At 42.4% G+C, this 23,401-nt stretch overlaps 1 protein-coding gene across 1 annotated transcript in view; it reads right to left on the minus strand.

Annotated features, from left to right (window-relative positions):
• The window catches only part of tmem117 (transmembrane protein 117), a 58,314-nt gene that overhangs the window by 2,352 nt on the left and 32,561 nt on the right, over nt 1-23,401 (minus strand). The window contains exons 4-7 of the mRNA XM_014124460.2: nt 19,015-19,114; nt 17,728-17,825; nt 14,171-14,330; nt 6,181-6,310 (exon numbers count right to left, since the gene is read on the minus strand). Of these exons, the coding sequence (XP_013979935.1) occupies nt 6,181-6,310; nt 14,171-14,330; nt 17,728-17,825; nt 19,015-19,114 (488 nt within the window). The remainder of the gene's footprint in view (nt 1-6,180; nt 6,311-14,170; nt 14,331-17,727; nt 17,826-19,014; nt 19,115-23,401) is intronic.

Here is a 23,401-nt window from a genome sequence, read left to right on the forward strand (position 1 = left end):
GACAAGAAGAACAGCTATGTGAGAATGCTGTTCATTGACTACAGCTCAGCCTTCAACACCATTTTTTATGAGTGCTCCTGTACTCCCTGCTCACCCATGACTGAGTGGCAGCGCCTGACTCAAACCCCATCATTACGTTTGCCGACGACACGGCGGTGGTAGGCCTGATCACTGACGATGATGAGACAGTCTATAGGAAGGAAGTCAGAGACCGCCAGGACAACAACCTCTACCTCAACGTCAGCAAGACAAAGGAGCTAATCGTGGACTACAGGATCCTCAAAAAGGAATACAGCTGCATCACTGGGAGCATCTAGACTGGCTGCATCACTGCTTGGTATGGCAGCTGCTCAACATCCGACCGCAAGGCGCTACAGAGGGTAGTGCGTACAGCCCCGTACATCACTGGGCCCAAGCTCCCTGCCATCCAAGACCTCTATACCAGGCGGTGTCAGAGGAAGGCCCTAAATATTGTCAAAGCCTCCAGCCACCCAAGTCATTGACTGTTCTCTCAGCTACCGCATGGCAATGCACCAAGTCTGGAAACAACAGTAGGGCCCTGAACCGCTTCTAGCCATAAGACTGCTAAATAGTTAGTTAAATAGTTCACCAAATAGACTATCTGCATTGTCCCTTTTTGCAGTAACTTTTTTTACTCATCACATATGCTTCTGCTACAGTTTACTACCTGTCACTTTATTCCTAGTTATATGTACATATCTACCTCAATTACAAACCCTGCACATGGACTCGGTACTGGTACCCCTTGTATATAGATAGCCAAGTTATTGTTACTCATTGGATCTATTATCCAACTATTAGTACTTTTATTATTATGTGTTTTACTTTTCTATTATTTCTCTAGTTTCTTTCTCTCTGCATTGTTGGGAAGGGCCCATAAGCATTTCACTGTGTTAGTCCACACCTGTTGTTTATGAAGCGTATAAAAAATAACATTTGATTTGATTGATGCACATTACCCCTCAGCAGGGGGGAAGAGGATGCCAGAAACAAGAACTGCTGGTGGGATGAAAAAGACCATCAGCACAGGTGCAACCATCAGCATTTCTCCATCACAGCTGGTCAGATGGAGAGTGAAAACATTTAAATAATAGTGGTATCCCTCTATACCATCTAAATCAATTGGGCAGATATAGTGCTTTCGGGAAAGTATTCAGACCCCTTGACTTTTTCCACATTTTGTTACGTTACAGCCTTATTCTAAAATGCATTAAATAGTTTTTCCCTCTCATCAATTTACATACAATACCCCATAATGAAAAGCAAAAAAAGGGGTTTTAGTAAATTTAGCAAATTTCTTAAATACAATAAACTGAAAATTCACATTTACAAAAGTATTCAGACTCTTTCCTCAGTACTTTGTTGAAGCACCTTTGTCAGCAATTACAGCCTCGAGTCTTATTGGGTATGACGCTACAAACTTGGCACACCTGTATTTGGGGAGTTTCTCTCATTCTTCTCTGCAGATCCTCTGCACAGCTATTTCTCTCCAGATATGTTCGCACCAGTCTGATGTCCTGAGTGCCCTGAAGCAGGTTTTCATCAAGGATCTCTCTGTACTTTGCTCCGTACATCTTTCCCTCGATCCTGACTAGTCTCCCAGGACTGCCGCTGAAAAACAGCCCCACAGCTTGATGCACTGGTTTCCTCCAGATGTGACGATTGGCATTCAGGCCAAAGAGTTCAATCTTGGTTTCCCAGACCAGAGAATCTTGTTTCTCATGGTCTGAGAGTCCTTTGGGTGCCTTTTGGCAAACTCCAAGTGGGCTGTCATGTTCCTTTTACTGAGGAGTAGCTTCCGTCTGGCCACTTTACCATACATGCCTGATTGGTGGAGTGCTGCAGAGATGGTTGTCCTTCTCCACAGAGAAACTCTGGAGCTCTTTCAGAGAGACCATCGGGTTCTTGGTCACCTCCCTGAACAAGGCCCTTCTCCCCCGATTGCTTAGTTTGGCCGGATCTAGGAAGAGTCTTGGTGGTTCTTAACTTCTTCCATTTAAGAACGATGGAGGCCACTGTGTTCTTGGGGACCTTCAGTGCTGCAGAAATGTTTTGGTACCCTTCCCCATATCTGTGTCTCCACATAATCCTGTCTTGGAACTCTACGGACAATTCCTTCGACCTCATGGCTTGGTTTTTGCTCTGACATGCACTGTCTACTGGGGGACCTTATATAGACAGGTGTGTGCCTTTCCAAATCATGTCCAATCAAGTTGTAGAAATGTCTCAAAGATGATCAATGGAAACAGGATGCACCTGAGCTCAATTTCGAGTCTCATAGCAAAGGGTCTGAATACTTAATAAAGTATCTGTTTTTATTTTTAATACATTTGCAAAAATTTCTAAAAACATGTTTTCGCTTCGTCATTATGGGGTAATCGCTGCCAAAGGTGCTCCTGAGTGGCGCAGCGGTCTAAGGCACTGCATCTCAGTCCTAGAGGCGTCACTACAGACCCTGGTTTGATCTCAGGCTGTATCACAACAGGTCATGATTGGGAGTCCCATAGGGCGGCGCACAATTGGCTCAGCATCCTCCGGGTTAGGGTTTGGCAGGGGTAGGCTGTCATTGTAAATAAGAGTTGGTTCTTAACTGACTTGCCTAGTTAAATAAAGTTAAAATAAAAATAAATAAAAAACAAAGTACTGACTAAAGGGTCTGAATTAGAGGTCGACCAATTAATCAGAATGGCCGATTAATTCGGGCCGATTTCAAGTTTTCATAACAATCGGAAATCGGTATTTTTGGATGCCGATTAGACCTTTATTTAACTAGGCAAGTCAGTTAAGAACACATTCTTATTTTCAATGATGGCCTAGGAACGGTGGGTTAACTGCCTTGTTCAGGGGCAGAACGACAGATTTTTACCTTGTCAGCTCGGGGATTCAATCTTGCAACCTTACGGTTAACTAGTCCAACGCTCTAACCACCTGCTTTACATTGTACTCCACGAGGAGCCTGCCTGCTACGCGAATGCAGTAAGAAGCCAAGGTAAGTTGCTAGCTAGTATTAAACTTATCTTATAAAAAACAATCAATCAATCATAATCACTAGTTAACTACACATGGTTGATGATATTACTAGTTTATCTAGCCTGTCCTGCGTTGCATATAATCGCTTAGGTACACATTGCTCCAACCATAAACATCAATGCCTTTCTTAAAATCAATACACAAGTATATACACTGCTCAAAAAAATAAAGGGAACACTTAAACAACACAATGTAACTCCAACTCAATCACACTTCTGTGAAATCAAACTGTCCACTTAGGAAGCAACACTGATTGACAATAAATTTCACATGCTGTTATGCAAATAAAATAGACAACAGGTGGAAATTATAGGCAATTAGCAAGACACCCCCAATAAAGGAGTGGTTCTGCAGGTGGGGACCACAGACCACTTCTCAGTTCCTATGCTTCCTGGCTGATGTTTTGGTCACTTTTGGATGCTGGCGGTGCTTTCACTCTAGTGGTAGCATGAGACGGAGTCTACAACCCACACAAGTGGCTCAGGTAGTGCAGCTCATCCAGGATGGCACATCAATGCGAGCTGTGGCAAGAAGGTTTGCTGTGTCTGTCAGCGTAGTGTCCAGAGCATGGAGGCGCTACCAGGAGACAGGCCAGTACATCAGGAGACGTGGAGGAGGCTGTAGGAGGGCAACAACCCAGCAGCAGGACCGCTACCTCCGCCTTTGTGCAAGGAGGAGCAGGAGGAGCACTGCCAGAGCCCTGCAAAATGACCTCCAGCAGGCCACAAATGTGCATGTGTCTGCTCAAACAGTCAGAAACAGACTCCATGGGGGTGGTATGAGGGCCCGACGTCCACAGGTGGGGGTTGTGCTTACAGCCCAACACCGTGCAGGACGTTTGGCATTTGCCAGAGAACACCAAGATTGGCAAATTCGCCACTGGCGCCCTGTGCTCTTCACAGATGAAGCAGGTTCACACAGAGCACATGTGACAGACGTGACAGAGTCTGGAGACGCCATGGAGAACGTTCTGCTGCCTGCAACATCCTCCAGCATGACCGGTTTGGCGGTGGGTCAGTCATGGTGTGGGGTGGCATTTCTTTGGGGGGCCGCACAGCCCTCCATGTGCTCCCCAGAGGTAGCCTGACTGCCATTAGGTACCGAGATGAGATCCTCAGACCCCTTGTGAGAACATATGCTGGTGCGGTTGGCCCTGGGTTCCTCCTAATGCAAGACAATGCTAGACCTCATGTGGCTGGAGTGTGTCAGCAGTTCCTGCAAGAGGAAGGCATTGATGCTATAGACTGGCCCGCCCGTTCCCCAGACCTGAATCCAATTGAGCACATCTGGGACATCATGTCTCGCTCCATCCACCAACGCCACGTTGCACCGCAGACTGTCCAGGAGTTGGCGGATGCTTTAGTCCAGGTCTGGGAGGAGATCCCTCAGGAGAACATCCGCCACCTCATCAGGAGCATGCCCAGGCGTTGTAGGGAGGTCATACAGGCACGTGGAGGCCACACACACTACTGAGCCTCATTTTGACTTGTTTTAAGGACATTACATCAAAGTTGGATCAGCCTGTAGTGTGGTTTTCCACTTTAATTTTGAGTGTGACTCCAAATCCAGACCTCCATGAGTTGATAAATTGGATTTCCATTGATTATTTTTGTGTGATTTTGTTGTCAGCACATTCAACTATGTAAAGAGAAAAGTATTTAATAAGATAATTTCTTTCATTCAGATCTAGGATATGTTGTTTAAGTGTTCCCTTTATTTTTTTAAGCAGTATATTTTTAAACCTGCATATTTAGTTAATATTGCCTGCTAACATGAATTTCTTTTAACTAGGGAAAATGTGTCACTTCTCTTGCAAACAGAGTCAGGGTATATGCAGCAGTTTGGGCCGCCTGGCTCGTTGCGAACTGTGAAGACTATTTCTTCCTAACAACAACAGCCGACTTCGCCAAACGGGGGATGATTTAACAAAAGCACATTTGCGCAGTTCCACGGTTCCGTATTTCACTGACAGGAAAAACGTTTTGTTTTCGAGATGATAGTTTCCGGATTCGACCATATTAATGACCTAAGGCTCGTATTTCTGTGTGTTATTATGTTATAATTAAGTCTATGATTTGATCGAGCAGTCTGACTGAGCGATGGTAGGCAGCAGCAGGCTCGTAAGCGTTCATTCAAACAGCACTTTCGTGCGTTTGCCAGCAGTCCTTCGCAATGCATTGCGCTGTTTATGACTTCAAGCCTGTCAACTCCCAAGATTAGGCTGGTGTAACCGATGTGAAATGGCTAGCTAGTTAGCCAGGTGCGCGCTAATAGCGTTTCAAACGTCACTCGCTCTGAGGCTTGGAGTAGTTGTTCCCCTTGCTCTGCATGGGTAACGCTGCTTCGAGGGTGGCTGTTGTCGATGTGTTCCTGGTTCGAGCCCAGGTAGGAGCGAGGAGAGGGACGGAAGCGATACTGTTACACTGGCAATACTAAAGTGCCTATAAGAACATCCATAGTCAAAGGTATATGAAATACAAATTGTATAGAGAGAAATAGTCCTATAATTCCTATAATAACTACAACCTAAAACTTCTTACCAGGGAATATTGAAGACTCATGTTAAAAGGAACCACCAGCTTTCATATGTTCTCATGTTCTGAGCAAGGAACTTAAACGTTAGCTTTTTTACATGGCACATATTGCACTTTTACTTTCTTCTCCAACACTTTGTTTTTGCATTATTTAAACCACATTGAACATGTTTCATTATTTATTTGAGTCTAAATTGATTTTATTGATGTATTATATTAAGTTAAAATAAATGTTCATTCAGTATTGTTGTAATTGTCATTATTACAAATAAATAAATAAAACCATCAGCCGATTAATCGGTATCGGCTTTTTTTGGTCCTCCAATAATTGGTATCGGTATCGGCGTTGAAAAATCATAAATCGGTCGACCTCTAGTCTGAATACTTATATAAATGTGAATTTTCTGTTTTTATTTAAGAAATTAGCAACATTTTCCAAAAACCTATTTTCACTTTGTCATTATGGGGTATTGTGTGTAGATTGACGAGAATTGTATTTTACTTAATACATTTTAGAATAAGGCTGTAACAACAAAATGTGGAAAAAGTATAGTATGTTTTGTATGTAATACATGTTGCTTGGTAATGTCCGTACCTGTGATATGGATGTGGTACTCCTCTTTGAAGATGCTCTTGCAGACAGGAAGTTTGAACTTGAGCTGTGTGGTGGACATGCCAGGCAGGTTCATATCAAGGTCGCCCATGAACTGAGGGAACTCCCAGTCCTGAAAACACACCCCAACAGACTATATTTTAGTTATGGTTTATTTGAATAGGGACAGGTACAAACACATGAACAAATTGCATACTACAGGGAAAGGAGGACCCGAGCACGCCCCCATTCTCATCGATGGGGTTGTAATGGAGCAGGTTGAGAGCTTCAAGTTCCTTGGTGTCCACATCACCAACTAACTAACATTGTCCAAGCACACCAAGACGTGAAGAGGGCACGACAAAACCTATTCCCCCTCAGGAGACTGAAAAGATTTGGCATGGGTCCTCAGATCCTCAAAATGTTCTACAGCTGCACCATTGAGAGTATCCTGACTGGTTGCATCACTGCCTGGTATGGCAACTGCTCGGCCTCCGACCGCAAGGCACTACAGAGAGTAGTGTGTACGGCCCAGTACATCACTGGGGCCAAGCTTCCTGCCATCCAGGACCTCTATACCAGGCAGTGTCAGAGGAAGGCCATAAAAATTGTCAAAGACTCCAGCCACTCTAGTCAGACAGTTCTCTCTGCCAAGCCATAGGACTCCTGAACATCTAATCAAATGGATACCTAGACTATTTGCACTGCCCCCCCCCCCCCCTCCTTTACGCCGCTGCTACTCTCTGTTATTATCTATGCATAGTCACTTTAATAATTCTACCTACATGTACAGTTGAAGTCGGAAGTTTACATACACCTTAGCCAACTACTTTTAAACTCAGTGTTTCACAATTCCTGACATTTAATCCTAGTAAAAATTCCTTGTTTTAGGTCAGTTAGAATCACCACTTTATTTAAGAATGTGAAATGTCTGAATAATAGTAGAGAGAATGATTTATTTCGGCTTTTATTTCTTTCATCACATTCGTAGTGGGTCAGAAGTTTACATGCACTCAATTTGTATTTGGTAGCATTGCCTTTAAATTGTTTAACTTGGGTCAAACGTTTCGGGTAGCTTTCCACAAGCTTCCCACAATCAGTTGGGTGAATTTTGGCCCATTCCTCCTGACATAGCTGGTGTAACTGAGTCAGGTTTGTAGGCCTCCTTGCTCGCACACACTTTTTCAGTTCTGCCCACAAATTTTCTATAGGATTGAGGTCAGGGCTTTGTGATGGCCACTCCAATACCTTGACTTTGTTGTCCTTAAGCCATTTTGCCACAACTTTGGAAGACCCGTTTGCGACCAAGCTTTAACTTCCTGACTGATGTCTTGAGATGTTGCTTCAAAATATCCACATAATTTTCCTCCCTCATGATGCCATCTATTTTGTGAAGTGCACCAGTATCTCCTGCAGCAAAGCACCCCCACAACATGATGCTGCCACCACCTTGCTTCATGGTTGGGATGGTGTTCGTTGGCTTGCAAGCCTCCCCCTTTTCCCTCAAAACATAACAATGGCCATTATGGCCAAACAGTTCAATTTTTGTTTCATCAGATCAGAGTACATTTCTCCAAAAAGTACGATCTTTGTCCCCATGTGCAGTTGCAAACCGTAGTCTGGCGTTTTTATGGCGGTTTTGGAGCAGTGGCTTCTTCCTTGCTGAGCGGCCTTTCAGGTTATGTCCATATAGGACTTGTTTTACTGTGGATATAGATACTTTTGTACCTGTTTCTTCCAGCATCTTCACAAGGTTCTTTGCTGTTCTGGGATTGATTTGCACTTTTCGCACCAAAGTATGTTCATCTCCAGGAGACAGAACGCGTCTCCTTTCTGAGCGGTATGACGGCTGCATGGTCCCATGGTGTTTATACTTGCATACTATTGTTTGTACAGATGAACGTGGTACCTTCAGGCGTTTAGAAATTGCTCCCAAGGATGAAACAGACTTGTGGAGGTCTACAATTTTTTTCTGAGGTCTTGGCTGATTTATTTTGATTTTCCTATGACGTCAAGCAAAGAGGCACTGAGTTTGAAGGTAGGCCTTGAAATACATCCACAGGTACACCTCCAAATGACTCAAACTATGTCAATTAGCCTATCAGAAGCTTCTAAAGCCATGACATCATTTTCTGGAATGTTCCAAGCTGTTTAAAGGCACAGTCAACTTAGTGTATGTAAACTTCTGACCCACTGGAATTGTGACAGTGAATTATAAGTGAAATATGTCTGTAAACAATTGTTGAAAAAATGACTTGTGTCATGCACAAAGTAGATGTCCTAACCGACTTGCCAAAACTATAGTTTGTTAACAAGAAATTTGTGGAGTGGTTGAAAAACGAATTTTAATGACTCCAACCTAAGTGTATGTAAACTTCCGACTTCAACTGTACATATTACCTCAATTACCTCGACTAACCGGTGCCTCGATACTGTAGCCTCGATACTGTTATGTTACTGTTGCTCTTTAATTGTTCCTTTTATTTCTTATTCTTATTTTTTAAACTGCATTGCTGGTTACGGGCTTGTAAGTAAGCATTTCACTGTAAGGTTGTATTCGGCGCATGTGACTAATCCCATTTGATTTGATACACAATCATCCAATGCTTTGCACCATACTGCGTATAGCTCCCGCTCATTTTCAACAACCATCCCAGGAGTCTATCTGATCAGAAGTCTTTCATAGTGATAGCTTTTACTGAAGTAAACAACACACATCATGTAAGACCAAGCATAAAATCAGAGACAACAATACATTATGTTCTACATTTACATTTAAGTCATTTAGCAGACGCTCTTATCCAGAGCGACTTACAAAGTGAACAACAGGGATTTCTTTTCGTGGTACTTGCTAGGGATTCAGGGGAGTTGTCTATTGATGGGTAAGGTACCACAGAGGTCAAAAGCCTAACTGTGAGCTGCAGTGCACAGTGTGTTTACAGGGCCCTGTACTGTGCCTTTGTGCATTGGGGTTTCCTCATGTCAAAACACATCACAAACCACTCAATACAGACATCACAAACCACTCTGTGCCTCCTTAGTCCCTGATTGGGAAAAGTCAATACCGACTCTACAATGTAAGATCAATTAAATAACCCGAAGATAATGTCTGGGAAGAATATGTGTGTTGAACAGACAGAGACATGCTGTACGTCTTAGATAACCCAAAGACACCCACAGATCTTTCGATCTTTTTATGCACAACGGCCTTTTCTCCGATCATGACAGTATAGCCTACACTGAAAAACTAAATGGAGTTGTTTAAACTAAATATTCTTAATTAACTGGTTCCATAGCCTTTTTTTTTGTTTACTCAACTTTTAGGTCAAAGTGTTATCTGAACTTAACATTTTTTTGTTGGCCCAAAGTTCTGTCTACTTAAAATGATGTGTTTGCTCAAACTGTCTCATATGTTCATTCAATTATAAATTATTATTTGGTCATCTTACCAAAAAAAAAGGCTGTGGAATTAGTTACACACACACAGTGCTTTTATCACACAACTTTTCAACTTACATATTTGACACACATTGACTACATTGTGCATGTTCATATATATAGAGAAATTAATATTCAAGTTGTCCTCACCTGGGATTTGAACTCAAAACATTGTGGTTCACAGCATTCCAATCTTCCCCCTACTCCACCACATATGTGTCAATAACTGATTTAAACTGTATTGCTACACTTTGCACTTCAAATAAAATCTCAGCTATGTTAAAAGTACACCAAGAATAATTATTTTCTTTATCATCGTGATTAAGGAGTAACATTTTAAAAAAACTAAAATTTCTTAAATAAGTCAACAGAATCAATGAATAGAGAATAGTCAGATTAACTGACAGGGTTGGGTAGGTTACTTTCTAAATGTAATCCGTTACAGTTATTAGTTACCTGTCCAAAATTGTAATCCGTAATGTAATTTTTTGGATTACCCTAACTCGGTAACGTAATCTGATTACATTCAGTTACTTTTAGATTACTTTCACCTTATGAGGCATTAGAAAAAGACAATGTATGTTACCAAATTAATAATTTATCCTATTGCAGGATAAATCAATGTTAAAGTTGAAATAGCTGGCCATATATGGATGTAAAATTGTACTTTATGGGTTGGTTTTGTAGGCTTCTTCTCATCACTTTCTACTACATATACGATTCGATTTTTAATGTAAAGATATAATTTAAATCTATCAGAATTACAGTTATTCCAATAAATGTTATACCCCTTGATCTTCAAGAATATGACTTTTTATCAGCATGAATTAGATTGAGCAATAAAAGCCCTACATTTATTCCATAGGCTGGGATCCGCACTATGCAGCTCTGGCAAGATCGCATTTTCAGTGGCTGTCCACTGGTTTCAAAAACAATGATTGATAGGAAACTTAAACTTCTTGAATTCAAACATTATTGGGTTCAAATACACATTTAGATGTTGTAAACAGCCATCCTCAACAACCACAATCCGTAAGGCGCAAATAGCTAAATGAGAGCAGCAGTGTGATTCACGTCAATGCGCTATGTAGGTCTCAATAATAATTGATATCCGTATCGCCGTTGACTATACCACTGCTGTCGTCCTTACCTCCAAGCGTTTATTCATATTGGATAATCTTTGGATGCCGACAGCAGTCGCACAATTGGAAGACATAGCTTGGACTGTAGCCTACAAAATCCTATTCCTGCTCTTTTCCCGCGATCCATCAAACACATTTGGTGTGTCATCATAGTGGCATCTGACTTGTGGTCAGACTCCCTCAGGCAGGGGCGGTTCTGGGGGGAGGGCAGGGGGGCCAGTGCCCCTGTGACAACAATTTTCGACCCCCTTGTGACCCCCCCTAAATGTGGAGTATGAAATAATTTTTACATAACAAATTTTTGCTATCGTTCTTTTTTTACATCCGTTATTAGACAGTGGCAACGCGGAACACTAATGATTATGAACATGCCTGCAATGCAGTGAATAAAACAATATGACAACAATGTCTAATGTAACTGGCCCCTATAACAGTACAACTGGCCCCAGCTTGGCCCCCCCCAGTTGAAATGGTCTAGAACCGCCATTGCCCTCAGGTGGAACATACTTACATTTGTGCCTTTTTTCCAATTCTGATTTGAATGTCATTGAGAAAACAGAGAAGTGTCAAATATTTGTTTTCGCAAACATCCTTTCTGAATTTAAAAGTAATACTCAAAGTAAATCTAGTTTTTCAAAAGTATCTGTAACCTGATTACAATATTTTTGCTGGTAACGTAACGATTACAGTTACCCTTTTTTGTAATCCCTTACATGTAACGGATTACTCCCCAAACCTGTTAACTGATAATTGCACAGACATGGTGGTGTAGCAGGAAGATTGGAATGCCATGAACCAAGAGGTAGTGAGTTCAAATCCCAGGTGAGGACATGTTGAATAATAATTACTGTATAAATGAACATTCACAATGTAATCATGTATGTCAAATATTGAAAACATTGCATGTTAAAAGCACTGTTTGTGTGTGTTTAACCAGTTCCACAGCCTTTTTAGTTAAGATGCACAAATAATAATTTCCAGTTGAATGAACATATGAGACAACTTAAGCAAACACATAATTTTAAATTGACTGAATTTTTGCAAAAGTTTTCTCAAGTTGTAGCTAAGTTTGGGCAACACATTTTTTGTTTGTTCAGGTAACACTTGGACCGAAAAGTTGAGTAAACAAAGAAAGGGCTGTGGAAGCAGTTAACTTACTTAAAAATATTTTGTTGAAACAACTAGATTTGTGGGTGTTCTTTTTTAGTGATAGTTATTTAACTAAATAGCAGCCATTTTCAATACTTACAAATGGAATACCTTTTCATATGTGAGGATATGAATATAGATATTCCCCCCTAGATATTAATTAGGCCTTCCACTTACTCATGTATACTTTGTTTCCTGATACAGTCCCACTAATAAGGATGACATTTAAGCAATGTGCCCCCTCACATGAAATAATAAGTCTCTAGGACATAAACAGTGAGCATGCACGCAATACACACACAAACGCGCACGCACACACCACACACTCACTCACACAAGTCTTTAAGTCTGCAAAGTTACACACACACACACACACCTGGAAAAAAAACAGAAGAATATACTAGACTATCAAATACCCAAATAAAATAAAAGCCTCACAAATCTCCATCAGCTGGGAGGTAAATCCAGCCCAGTCCGTTAATTGTTTCTGTTAATTTCTCATGGAGGTGAGAGATTAACTACCAGCCACAACACGCCCACATGAAGGTGAATGAAGCCATTTGGAATGATGTGGGTCGGAATGGCGGAAGGAGGAGTAGAGAGGTTTTTATTGACTATGCCACAATAGAGTGCAATGACAGCAGGCCTCAGGTCCATGTGAGCGCTAACGGTTATCTATTGAAACCATAAATAACCCTGGTAAACGTGCGTGCTGTACACAGCGCAGACAACGAGAGGGGGCTAGCTATCATAAACAAAGGCATCTGAATGAGAGTGAAATACAGCCCAGTGGGGAAAAACAGGAGTGATGTGATTGGTGAGTAGTTGGGTACTGGCTGGGGCTAGAGAGTCAAATGAGGATGTCACATTATGGAGACTGCAGTAGTCATATGGGATGATGTCTAAGGCAGGAGATGGGAGCTCCAACTGACAGCTGGCGGAAAAAACTGGTCACTACGCATTAGCCTGTTTCTGAGAAGAGAGGGGGACACCAGTGAAAAGAAAATGAAGCCTATTCAAAGACAAAAAATGATACAACGAATAAAACTTGAAACAACGACAAAAACGGCCATGTTAATCAGAAATAAGTCATTCAACAGTTGCACTATGTAATACATTATTTAAATATATCAACTGAATGACTGAGGTGAGCAATAACAGGAAATAGCGATTTAGTAAGTTATTGTATGCTACAGATAAATCATACTAATCATCATAGCCCTGTAAAAACAAGAATTGTGCCATAACCACAGGTATCGACTCTGAAGTGTAAGGGAGATGGAGGTATTTTTGTATTTTTTATTTAATTTATTTAACTAGGTAAGTCAGTTAAGAACAAATTCTTATTTACAATGACGGCCTACCCCAGCCAAACCCGACGATGCTGGGCCAATTTGGCGCAGCCCTACGGGACTCCCCATCACGGCCGGATGTGACACAGCCTGGATTTATTACACAATAATGTGTAGTCATCCATGAGAAGCTACTAATTATTTATTACATAAAACATATGGAAATAGACAATTAAGGGCTACTAAATATTAGACTACATAATCCTTTAAGCAATAATAAAGCGGGTAAAATATGTTTATTAAACATAAGTAGAAGCCTGACTGAATTAGGCTTGAGTTCCAAACCACCCAGTCTGAATTTGGCTTGAGGCTACTGTGTTGAAAGCCTTCTCTCCTTGAAACGCCGCTATGCATTTTCTACCCAGACAAATACATTTGCATATTCATAAGTATGCTACTGACAAACACTTTACTGATGTATAGGCTCCTGTGGGATGGAGGGATGGAGGACATTGAGTGGAAAAAAAGGAAAGAAAACATGAAATGTTATGAGTCATCATTAGAAAAGGCCTGGGTTCACAGAAGAGGAGAGCAGGGGTAAGTCCTTAGCTGAAGCCTGGCCGGACGGAGGGATGGCTGGATAGGGGGATGGCTGGATAGAGGGATGGCTGGATAGGGGGATGGCTAGATAGGGGGATGGCTAGATAGGGGGATGGCTGGATAGGGGGATGGCTGGATAGGGGGATGGCTGGATGGATGAGGGGTAGAGATATAAATCTGAAGCAGCAGTGGGTGTGTAGTCATGCAGGCTCTGACTGATCAAACGTCTCCCTCTCTCGCTCTATCAACCCAGTACCGCAGTGCCCCTGTGACTGAGGGAGGGGTGAGGAACGGGAGAGATAAAGGGAAAAAAAAGAGGGGGAGAGTAATGGAGCCCAGCTAGTTTTTAATTGGCCATGGGGGAGCCCCTACCTGCATGACAATGAGCAGGTCAAAGACCAGGATGAAGGAAGCCAGGAAGGCCCTGGAGACCTCGTCGCTAGGCAGAAAGCCGCGGTTCAGGTTGTCCCAGCTGATCCAGTCAGTACTGATGACCAGCAACACCACCGACGTCAGAGTGATCAGGACCGTCCTGGAGGAGTGAGGAAGTAGAATTGCATTAGTTTCCTGTTAGTCACGTGGGTCACTCCACAGATTTACTAATTACCACTTTATTAGTCCATTTGTTACAGTGGACAACGATAATTTGTCTTCTGCTCATTTCTCTAAAGTACACAACATCAATACTATAATAAGAGGAGCTCATCATAGGTATATGTAAATATTGACATTGGTTACTAATTCTCTTAGGTATCATTTTATGTTTATCTGGGTGTTATTGACTTTGGATTTAGCAAACTATATTTTGCTCTTCTTTGTACTTGTTTCAATGTCATTCAGTAATTATTACGTTGGTGTTGTGTGGGTTGTTCCATCCCCATGGTAACTGGCTGCATTGCAGATAGCTAGCGCAAAGCCATATCATGTTTCAAATGTTTTTTTGTTTTTTTTACAATTCTAAAGTAGATTATTTTTCGGCACTGTTATTGTGATTTACCAAGATTAATTGCTGAACAATTTCAAGATACATTCCTCAACATATTCATCAATCATACTTTCTCCTCAGTATTTGAGATGATGGCTCGTCAGAGTACAAATTGATTGTGACCGTCAGACTGGAGGCATCCATCAACAAGACAAAGGCTTCCAGAGTAGCCACTGAGACTACAGGTGTCTCCCTTGCATCCTAATAGAGGGACAATCAATTGAAGAGTGTGGCTTTTAACTTCAACGTATTAGTCATTCATACGTATGAAGAGTTTCATTCCAAAACTCGATTTATCAATTTTCAGAAATGTTGGTAAATTAGGTTTTATTGTTTAAAGAAATTATGAAAGATATTGGTGAGTTTTTCACTATCTAATCATGGCATGTTCAATGACAGACATGTACTGTATTTGTTTCAAATCTATCACTTGACGGTTTGATTTCAGAGAGACAAATAATCATGTTTTTTTTGCAAAACGCTATATATCCGCCTACATCTCAGAGAAATAAGTAGAACTGCAGTCAAATGTAACAAATAAGTACATTTTGTATAAAGAAATGTACAAATTATACATTTGTGACATATATATATATATATATATATATATAAACAATGACGTGGCTAATATATGGATTTTTTTCCCCGCTTTCAATTTTTTTTTCTTAAAAAAAACACATTCTGTGACGTGCTCAGTTTTTTGGCGGCATGAAGCTTTCATTAGACCAATGAAACTGCCGAACGGGTTAAGGTCAAACAACTTTTTTGTTTACTGTTTAGATTAAATCGAGCGCTCTCAAACTTCCCATCATTCTGTCACCCTCATCATGGCAAAGACAAAGCCTATTTATTTTTGTTACAAGCCGTGTTTCGTTAAAGCCTGTGTAAAGTTCATTTGTTTCAATGTACCGGTAGGCACCTGCGGCTTATAGACATGTGCGGCTTATTTATGTTCAAAATATGTTTTTTAAATTCAGTGGGTGCGGCTTATATTCAGGTGCGCTTAATAGTCCAGAAATTATGGTAGTATTTGGTAGCATTGCCTTTAAATTGTTTAACTTAGGTCAAACGTTTCGGGTAGCCTTCCACAAGCTTCCCACAATAAGTTGGGTGAATTTTGGCCCATTCCTCCTGACAGAGCTGGTGTACCTGAGTCAGGTTTGTAGGCCTCCTTGCTCACGCAAGCTTTTTCAGTTCTGCCCACAAATTTTCTACAGGAATGAAGTCAGGGCTTTGTGATGGCCACTCCAATACCTTGACTTTGTTGTCCTTAAGCCATTTTGCCATAACTTTGGAAGTATGCTTGGGGTCATTGTCCATTTGGAAGACCCATTTGCGACCAAGCTTTAACTTCCTGACTGATGTCTTGAGATATTGCTTAAAAATATCCACATAATTTTCCGCCCTCATGATGTCATCTATTTTGTGAAGTGCACCAGTATTTCCTGCAGCAAAGCACCCCCACAACATGATGCTGCCACCCCCGTGCTTCACGGTTGGGATGGTGCTCTTTGGCTTGCAAGCCTCCCCCTTTTTCCTCCAAACATAACGATGGTCATTATGGCCAAACAGTTCTATTTTTGTTTCATCAGACCAGAGGACATTTCTCCAAAAAGTACGATCTTTGTCCCCTAGATACAGTTGTAAACTTCCGACTTCAACTGTATCTAGGCCATTGATCGCTCCCTTGTGATGAGCATTATTGGACACAGTGTAACAACTTGATCGGGTCATAGCCCTTGCTCTGGCTCAGGTAAAGACAAGTGTGTGTGTGTGTGTGTGTGTGTGTGTGTAAAGGCAGGGGTATAGCTGGCCCTGTGACCTTGATATGTACATTGATTTCCTCTGCCTGTTTTTCTAATTAAAGGTGCTGACACTGAGTGGAGGAAGATTAACAGCCCTATTGACTCTGTGTGTAACTGTGTGTTAACCCTAGAGGTTAAGAGCACCCACACACACATGAATCCTAGAGGTTAAGAGCACCCACACACACATGAACCCTAGCACCCACACACACACATGAACCCTAGCACCCACACACACACACATGAACCCTAGCACCCACACACACACATGAACCCTAGCACCCACACACACACACATGAACCCTAGCACCCACACACACACAAACCCTAGCACCCACACACACATAAACCCTAGCACCCACACACACACATGAACCCTAGCACCCACACACACATAAACCCTAGCACCCACACACACATAAACCCTAGCACCCACACACACGAACCATAGCACCCACACACACATGAACCCTAGCACCCACACACACACATAAACCCTAGCACCCACACACACACAAACCCTAGCACCCACACATGAACCCTCGCACCCACACACACATTTACCCTAGCACCCACACACACATAAACCCTAGCACCCACACACACACATGAACCTTAGCACCCACACACACGAACCCTAGCACCCACACACACGAACCCTAGCACCCACACACACGAACCCTAGCACCCACACACACGAACCCTAGCACCCACACACACGAACCCTAGCACCCACACACACATGAACCTTAGCACCCACACACACATGAATCCTAGCACCCACACACACATGAACCCTAGCACCCACACACAAACCCTAGCACCCACATGAACCCTAGCACCCACACACACACACAAACCTTAGCACCCACATGAACCCTAGCACCCACATGAACCCTAGCACCCACACACACACATGAATCCTAGCACACACACACACACACACACACACACACACACACACACACACACACACACACACACACACACACACACACACACACACACACACACACACACACACACACACACACACATGAACCCTAGCATACACACAGGTGATAAACACACACACACACACACACAGATCGTGCTCAGAGGCAGCATATTGTATGCATTAGACTGGAGACAGAACCTACCAGAAGAGGATTATCCTGTGGTTGCCTTTTTTCCAAAACCGTCTGGCAGCTTTGCCCCAGTCTGGGTAGTGCTGGTCCTGGAGCATCATGTCAGTGACCTGGGAAAGACCCATAAATGAACATGCTGTGGGTTGCCAGTACAGCACCAATATTAAGACTAGACTCAAACTGAGATGGCATTTTCAGTAATCCTGAATTTTTGGATTGATCTCTGAATGAAGCTTAAATATTAAAATCACAGAATTCTGACATTCGTAGACAAGGAATGGAATGAGATTGTGTTATTTCATTCTGAATACAGTGTCAAAATAGATGGTTAGAATTTGCCCTTCTGCATATGGAATGCTGCAATGGAATGGCATAATCAATTCAAATGGCATTGCATTGTTTATATTCCTATTCTATAGTCAATAATTAAAAAGTAATCTAAGTTTATTTTCTTTGATCAAAGACAATTTACATTTTAGAGGATAGTATGCACAACTATGCAAATCCAGACTTTCGGAGAAGGTACTTCATTGAGGCGAGGGTACATTTTGAATAGGCCACATCTCCTTCTATCAGATAACGTGGAGAAGGATTTGGTTGAGAAAAATCAGGTAAATCTTTCTGGCATGAGCAGTGTTGCAAAAACAGCCATTTCCTGCTCACTCATCTAGCGATGACACATTCTGAAATAACTGTTCTGTCGAGGAGAAGGAGACACACAGAGGTCGTCTTGAAAGTGCCTCGTTGAATTAATCGAATGTAAAAACCCAGAGAGTAATGTCTGGATTCAGCAGTTTGCCTTGCCCGTCCTTGCTCTAACTCCCTCTTCCCCTTCTATATCCCCTCTCTCTTCCCTCCCCCTCTCTCTTCCCTCCCCCTCTCTCTTCCCTCTATCCCTCTCCTCCATATCTCCTCCCTCTCTCCGCAGTGTGTACAGTGGAATACTAATGGAAACTCTGAGGAAGCTTGTCAAGTTTTCTCCCCGTGGGTGTTGTGTCAAACTCCTTTCTCTTCCTCCACAGGCAGTCCTATCCCAATTCCCAGCGGAGCTCCATCCTCTCTTTATGTTGACAAATGAACAGGGATGGGCTGGTGTTGAGGCACCCCTCACAGTCTCTCCTCTGCTCTACTCCTCGCTGTGCCGCTATGTCTCTCTGTGTTTCCTGTGACCTCGCACTGTCTCTGTTCAGTTCCTGGTGCTAAGGGTATAAAGACACATCCCACTATCTCTGTGCTTATATTCTAGTTGCTGCTAATCAGTGTTGGGCTCCTACAGGCTACTGCAGCTTGTTCTCTCACCATCCACGCAGTCACAAAGTCCCCCATCCACGTCCCCACTGCTGCAATCTTCATGAAGCTCTCGTTCCTGATACCCATGTACTCTGTCACCATGTGAGGCCTAGAAAGAGATATATATATATATAGAGAGAGAGGGGGGGGGGGGGGAGATAGAGACAGGAGCAGAAAGGTAAAGGAGAGGAAAAGAGAGAGGTAGAGGAGGGAGGGAGGAAATGGAGGAGAGTCAACAGAAAATAGGAGGAACAGAAAATGGGCACTGTTGCTGCTAAGTGTCATGATGCTAACTGTCAGATCCCATCCATATCAAGCTGGCCCTGTGAAAACAGTGTGTGGCAGGCAGCTCTACCTTCAAGGGGCCCTCAGGGTTGTAAACAATTTACACTGAACTGCTGTGAAATTTATTCAGCAATACCATTCATTTGGCCCTAATCTACCTCCCTAATTTTTATGAATTTTCTTTCCATTTTGCAAATTCGTACCAGTGTCTAGGTGAATTTAAATCAGCATTATCCAAAAGCATGAGACGACACCGTTACTTGGCGACCGGCACCATCCCTGATACACAGGGCGTGGAGGAAGCCATTTAAGGTATACGGTTGGTCTTTGGTGCAGGGAAAAAGATGGCATGCATTCGCTAGAGTCCTAGTTATCCATCCTCTATCTCCTCTTGTCGGTAAAGACGGGATGGGAGGCTTTTGTTCAGGGACTTCAGTCATCTTCCACTGGGAGAAACTGGGTCACAGGCCTTGTCTATGCAACTATCTACCCACCGCTACTGTAAAAGAGGAGAAGAAAAGGGGGATGAGGGAGGGTGTTTGATCTCCTGGCAGCGTCTTAGAGGCTTTGGATCAGATGAGCCTCCTCCCTCTAGTCCCCCACCCCCCCACAGGTCACTGCCTCATGAATAGAATAGACGGGCTAGCATGAATATGGCTCTGTCGGTTTTCCAGCGGGTCGTTTCTGAAGTCAATAGCTCCAATCACCCTTGTTTGGCTCCGTGGCTGTTTTCCAACCTGCCACGCAGTACCCATGAAATATTTCTTAGGCTATGTGGACAGAGGCATCTGGAAAATGACAATCACACCTGTTTTACTTTCCTGTGCATTTATTAAACATGTTATCAGTGTTTACAGTGACTGTACATAGACATTGGCTTTGTGAATGAAAATACAACGGGCCACACTTAACCAACTCTTCAAACCGGTATAGGATTATCCCATTATATCCTATTAGGCAGAGCTTAGGCAGGTTTAAATGAAAGCTAATAGGCATTCATTTCCAATTAATCATAATTGCTCCGCCCTTTTCTCACCCATTCACTCACAATTCCCCTTATTAACAAAGCATAATAAAGACTAGAAAATGGACCTGGGGCAGAACTGCCATTATTAGCTATGGAAAAACCACTAAACCCAAATGGCACTTGTTTTCTTCTGCTGTTTTCTTGTTCTTTGAAGTCATGAAAACGAGCTAGTTTTGAAAAATACTGTTAGGCAGCTGTATAAAATATGATAGGTTGTGGTATCATTTCTTCCTAGCCAAAACTTTGTCACACTTTTCATAATGCGTATGCTCTGTGTAGTTTGGGCGGGTGTCTTCCGAAGTTAAATGAGATAGAGTAAAAATGCTACTGTCCTGTTTCAAGTGTCTCCTATAATCTATTACAAACCACTGACCCCAAATAGCACCTGTTTTCTTGTCCCTGTATAGATCATCTCTGTCTCTGTAGTCATGAACACAGACAGTTTGTTAAAAAAAATACAGCTAAGCAGATGTATTAAGGGTATAAAATAAATCATATGGCATCAATAATCTATTCATTAGGCCTCGGTGACAGGGCTTCATTAATGGAAATGTGGGGGGCATGGGTGACTTATCACCTTGCTTCGCCCGGGAAAAAAAAAAAAAAATTGATTCGAATGGGAATTTATAGCTGGATTAAGTTAGTTAGATGCTCAGCAGCTTGTCCCAGGTCCAGTTGCCTAGGAGATCCCACAGGGAGTTGTTTACCTGCCGCAAAATTATAATCGATTGGCCTGGAAACGCTGTCTAGCCCCAGTTTAGCCTTAAAGGGCCATTGCAGCCGTTTTTTATCTCGATATCAAATAATTTCCGGGCAACAATTAACAACCTTAATATGTTTTCAATTAAAATAGCCAAAAATAAACAAAAATAGCTTCTTAGCAAAAAGCAATTTCTCAAGCAAGAATTTTAGGACTGTCTGAAAACCAAACATTTGCTGTTAGGCTATTGGCAGAGAGGTTTGTAACTCTCTTTCTTATTGGTCTAATAACTAGTTGTCACAACATCGACGGAAGGTGGCGCCCCTCCTCGCCCGGGCGGCGCTCGGAGGTCGTCGTCGCCGGCCTACTAGCTGCCACCGATCCTGTGTTTTTTTTCTGTTGGTCAGGTCTAGTTTAGGTTTGCACCTGTTTAGTATTAGTTCATTAGTGGGGGGGGTTATTTAGTCTTTCTGTGTAGGATTGTTTTTGTGCGTGATTATTTTCGTCAGGTTGTACATCTGGGGAACAGGTGTTTTTTCCCTCTGCCTGTGGGTTTCGTGGCAGTGTGTTCTGGGCTGCGTCCCTACGCTATGTTCGGGCTGTTTATGGGCATTTGTTTTACTGTGCCCTGCCCTACCTGTTTTTGGCAAGTGTGAATTATTTATTAAACGTGTGTTCACGGACTTGTGTCTCCTGCGACTGACTTCAACCCTCCTGCTTCCTTGAGCAGTCTGACACTAGTTTACCACATGGTGATGTCACCAGGCAAGCCAAATCTCCATCCCACCAAAACAGGCTGAAATTTCAGGCAGTCTTTTCAAACTGCTCTTACACTAAAAGGCATTATCAGCATTTTCACAGTATTTTTCCAACCTCATAGTGTGGAAATATATATATACAGTATTCACACCCATTGACTTTTTCCAAATTTTGTTGTGTTCCATCCCTAATTTAAAATGGATTAACACTCCACCTCTCTCCACCTCCTCCTCCGTTATCTAATTGGTCAAACCTTGCACCTCTTCTGCCAGGCAGCAATGTTTAAAAACATTTCTTTGGTAAGCAAAAGAGCACAAAGGAAGAGTTTTGGGAATCTTCTCTCAGCTTGATTAAAGGCAGCACTTTCTGACTTATTCATGCTCGCTGAAAATTTGATGGCCTGCAAGCCAGATTACCTAATGAGAGGGTTCACGGCAGAGGTGGAACATCAGTACACTAGCTGCCGTACCCCCCTTCCCTGACACACATGTAAATATTGTACATTTGTTGAGTGCCTGTAATTATTATATTCTATTAAGCTTCATTTGTTTTCTTCTTATAGTTGTCACATTATAGGGGGGACCTGCAAGTAAGCATTTCATTGTACTGTGTACACCGTAAACTTGAATTGACTAGACTTGACTAATCAGATCCAAAATGGCTCCCTCCTGGTAGAGCATCAGTACTGTAGCTACCATGAATAATCAGATCCAAAATGGCTCCACGTGAAACATCAGTACAGTAGTTCCATGAATAATCTGATCCAAAATGGCTCCTCGTGGAATATCAGTACAGTAGTCCCATGAATAATCTGATCCAAAATGGCTTCTATGGCTCAAAGCAGTGCACCAGTTACGTCTCAATCTACCCTCTCTATCGAACGCAATTGAGTTTCTAAGACATCACTGTAATAGTTTGTACTCCACTGAGTCATCAAATATCGCCTGGCCTTTCCTTTCTCTTCCCTGCTCCTTCTATCCACTAGTTTCCGAGCTTGTTTCTTCTGCTTGTGTTCTAAATCTCATGGCTAGTGACCCTTTAGGAAGCTGGCAGGTGTGTAGCCTCTGAAAGCCTTGGGGGTGTCTAGCCTTCTCCAGTACACAGATATGGTATTGAATCCTCTGTCATCCACATTGAGATGTTTTCTTGTGTCCTCTGTGTGTACAGTACATAAGAGCACACAGTACACATCGTTGGGGACTGGAGAATGGTAAACAGAATGGTAAACAGAAGAACATAAAGCTGTCATGTATGGCCTCTCTCCTATCACTAAATCCAAAAAAATACATCAACCTCTTTTTTTAGTCAGAGCGACATGAGCCCACATATTGTATTAAACTTCCTCCAGATAGAGTTATTTAGTCTCTTATCCTTCCACTGGCTCATACAGTGGGAGTGAATTACCAGCAGGCACTTTGCAGGCCACCACCAGTATCTGTCCACTGTATCAGTTTTCCATTACACTAGTCCTAAATTAAGTCTGCTAGTCCCAGAAGCAATACATCCACTTGACTTGGCCTTTACATGGTTAGAAGTGATAAAACACACACACACATGCACACACAAACAAACACACACGTACACATGCACGCATGCACACGCATACACACAAAATCAACTGTGAA

This window comes from Salmo salar, chromosome ssa10, assembly GCF_905237065.1.
Source record: "Salmo salar chromosome ssa10, Ssal_v3.1, whole genome shotgun sequence".
Lineage (NCBI taxonomy): Eukaryota > Metazoa > Chordata > Actinopteri > Salmoniformes > Salmonidae > Salmo > Salmo salar.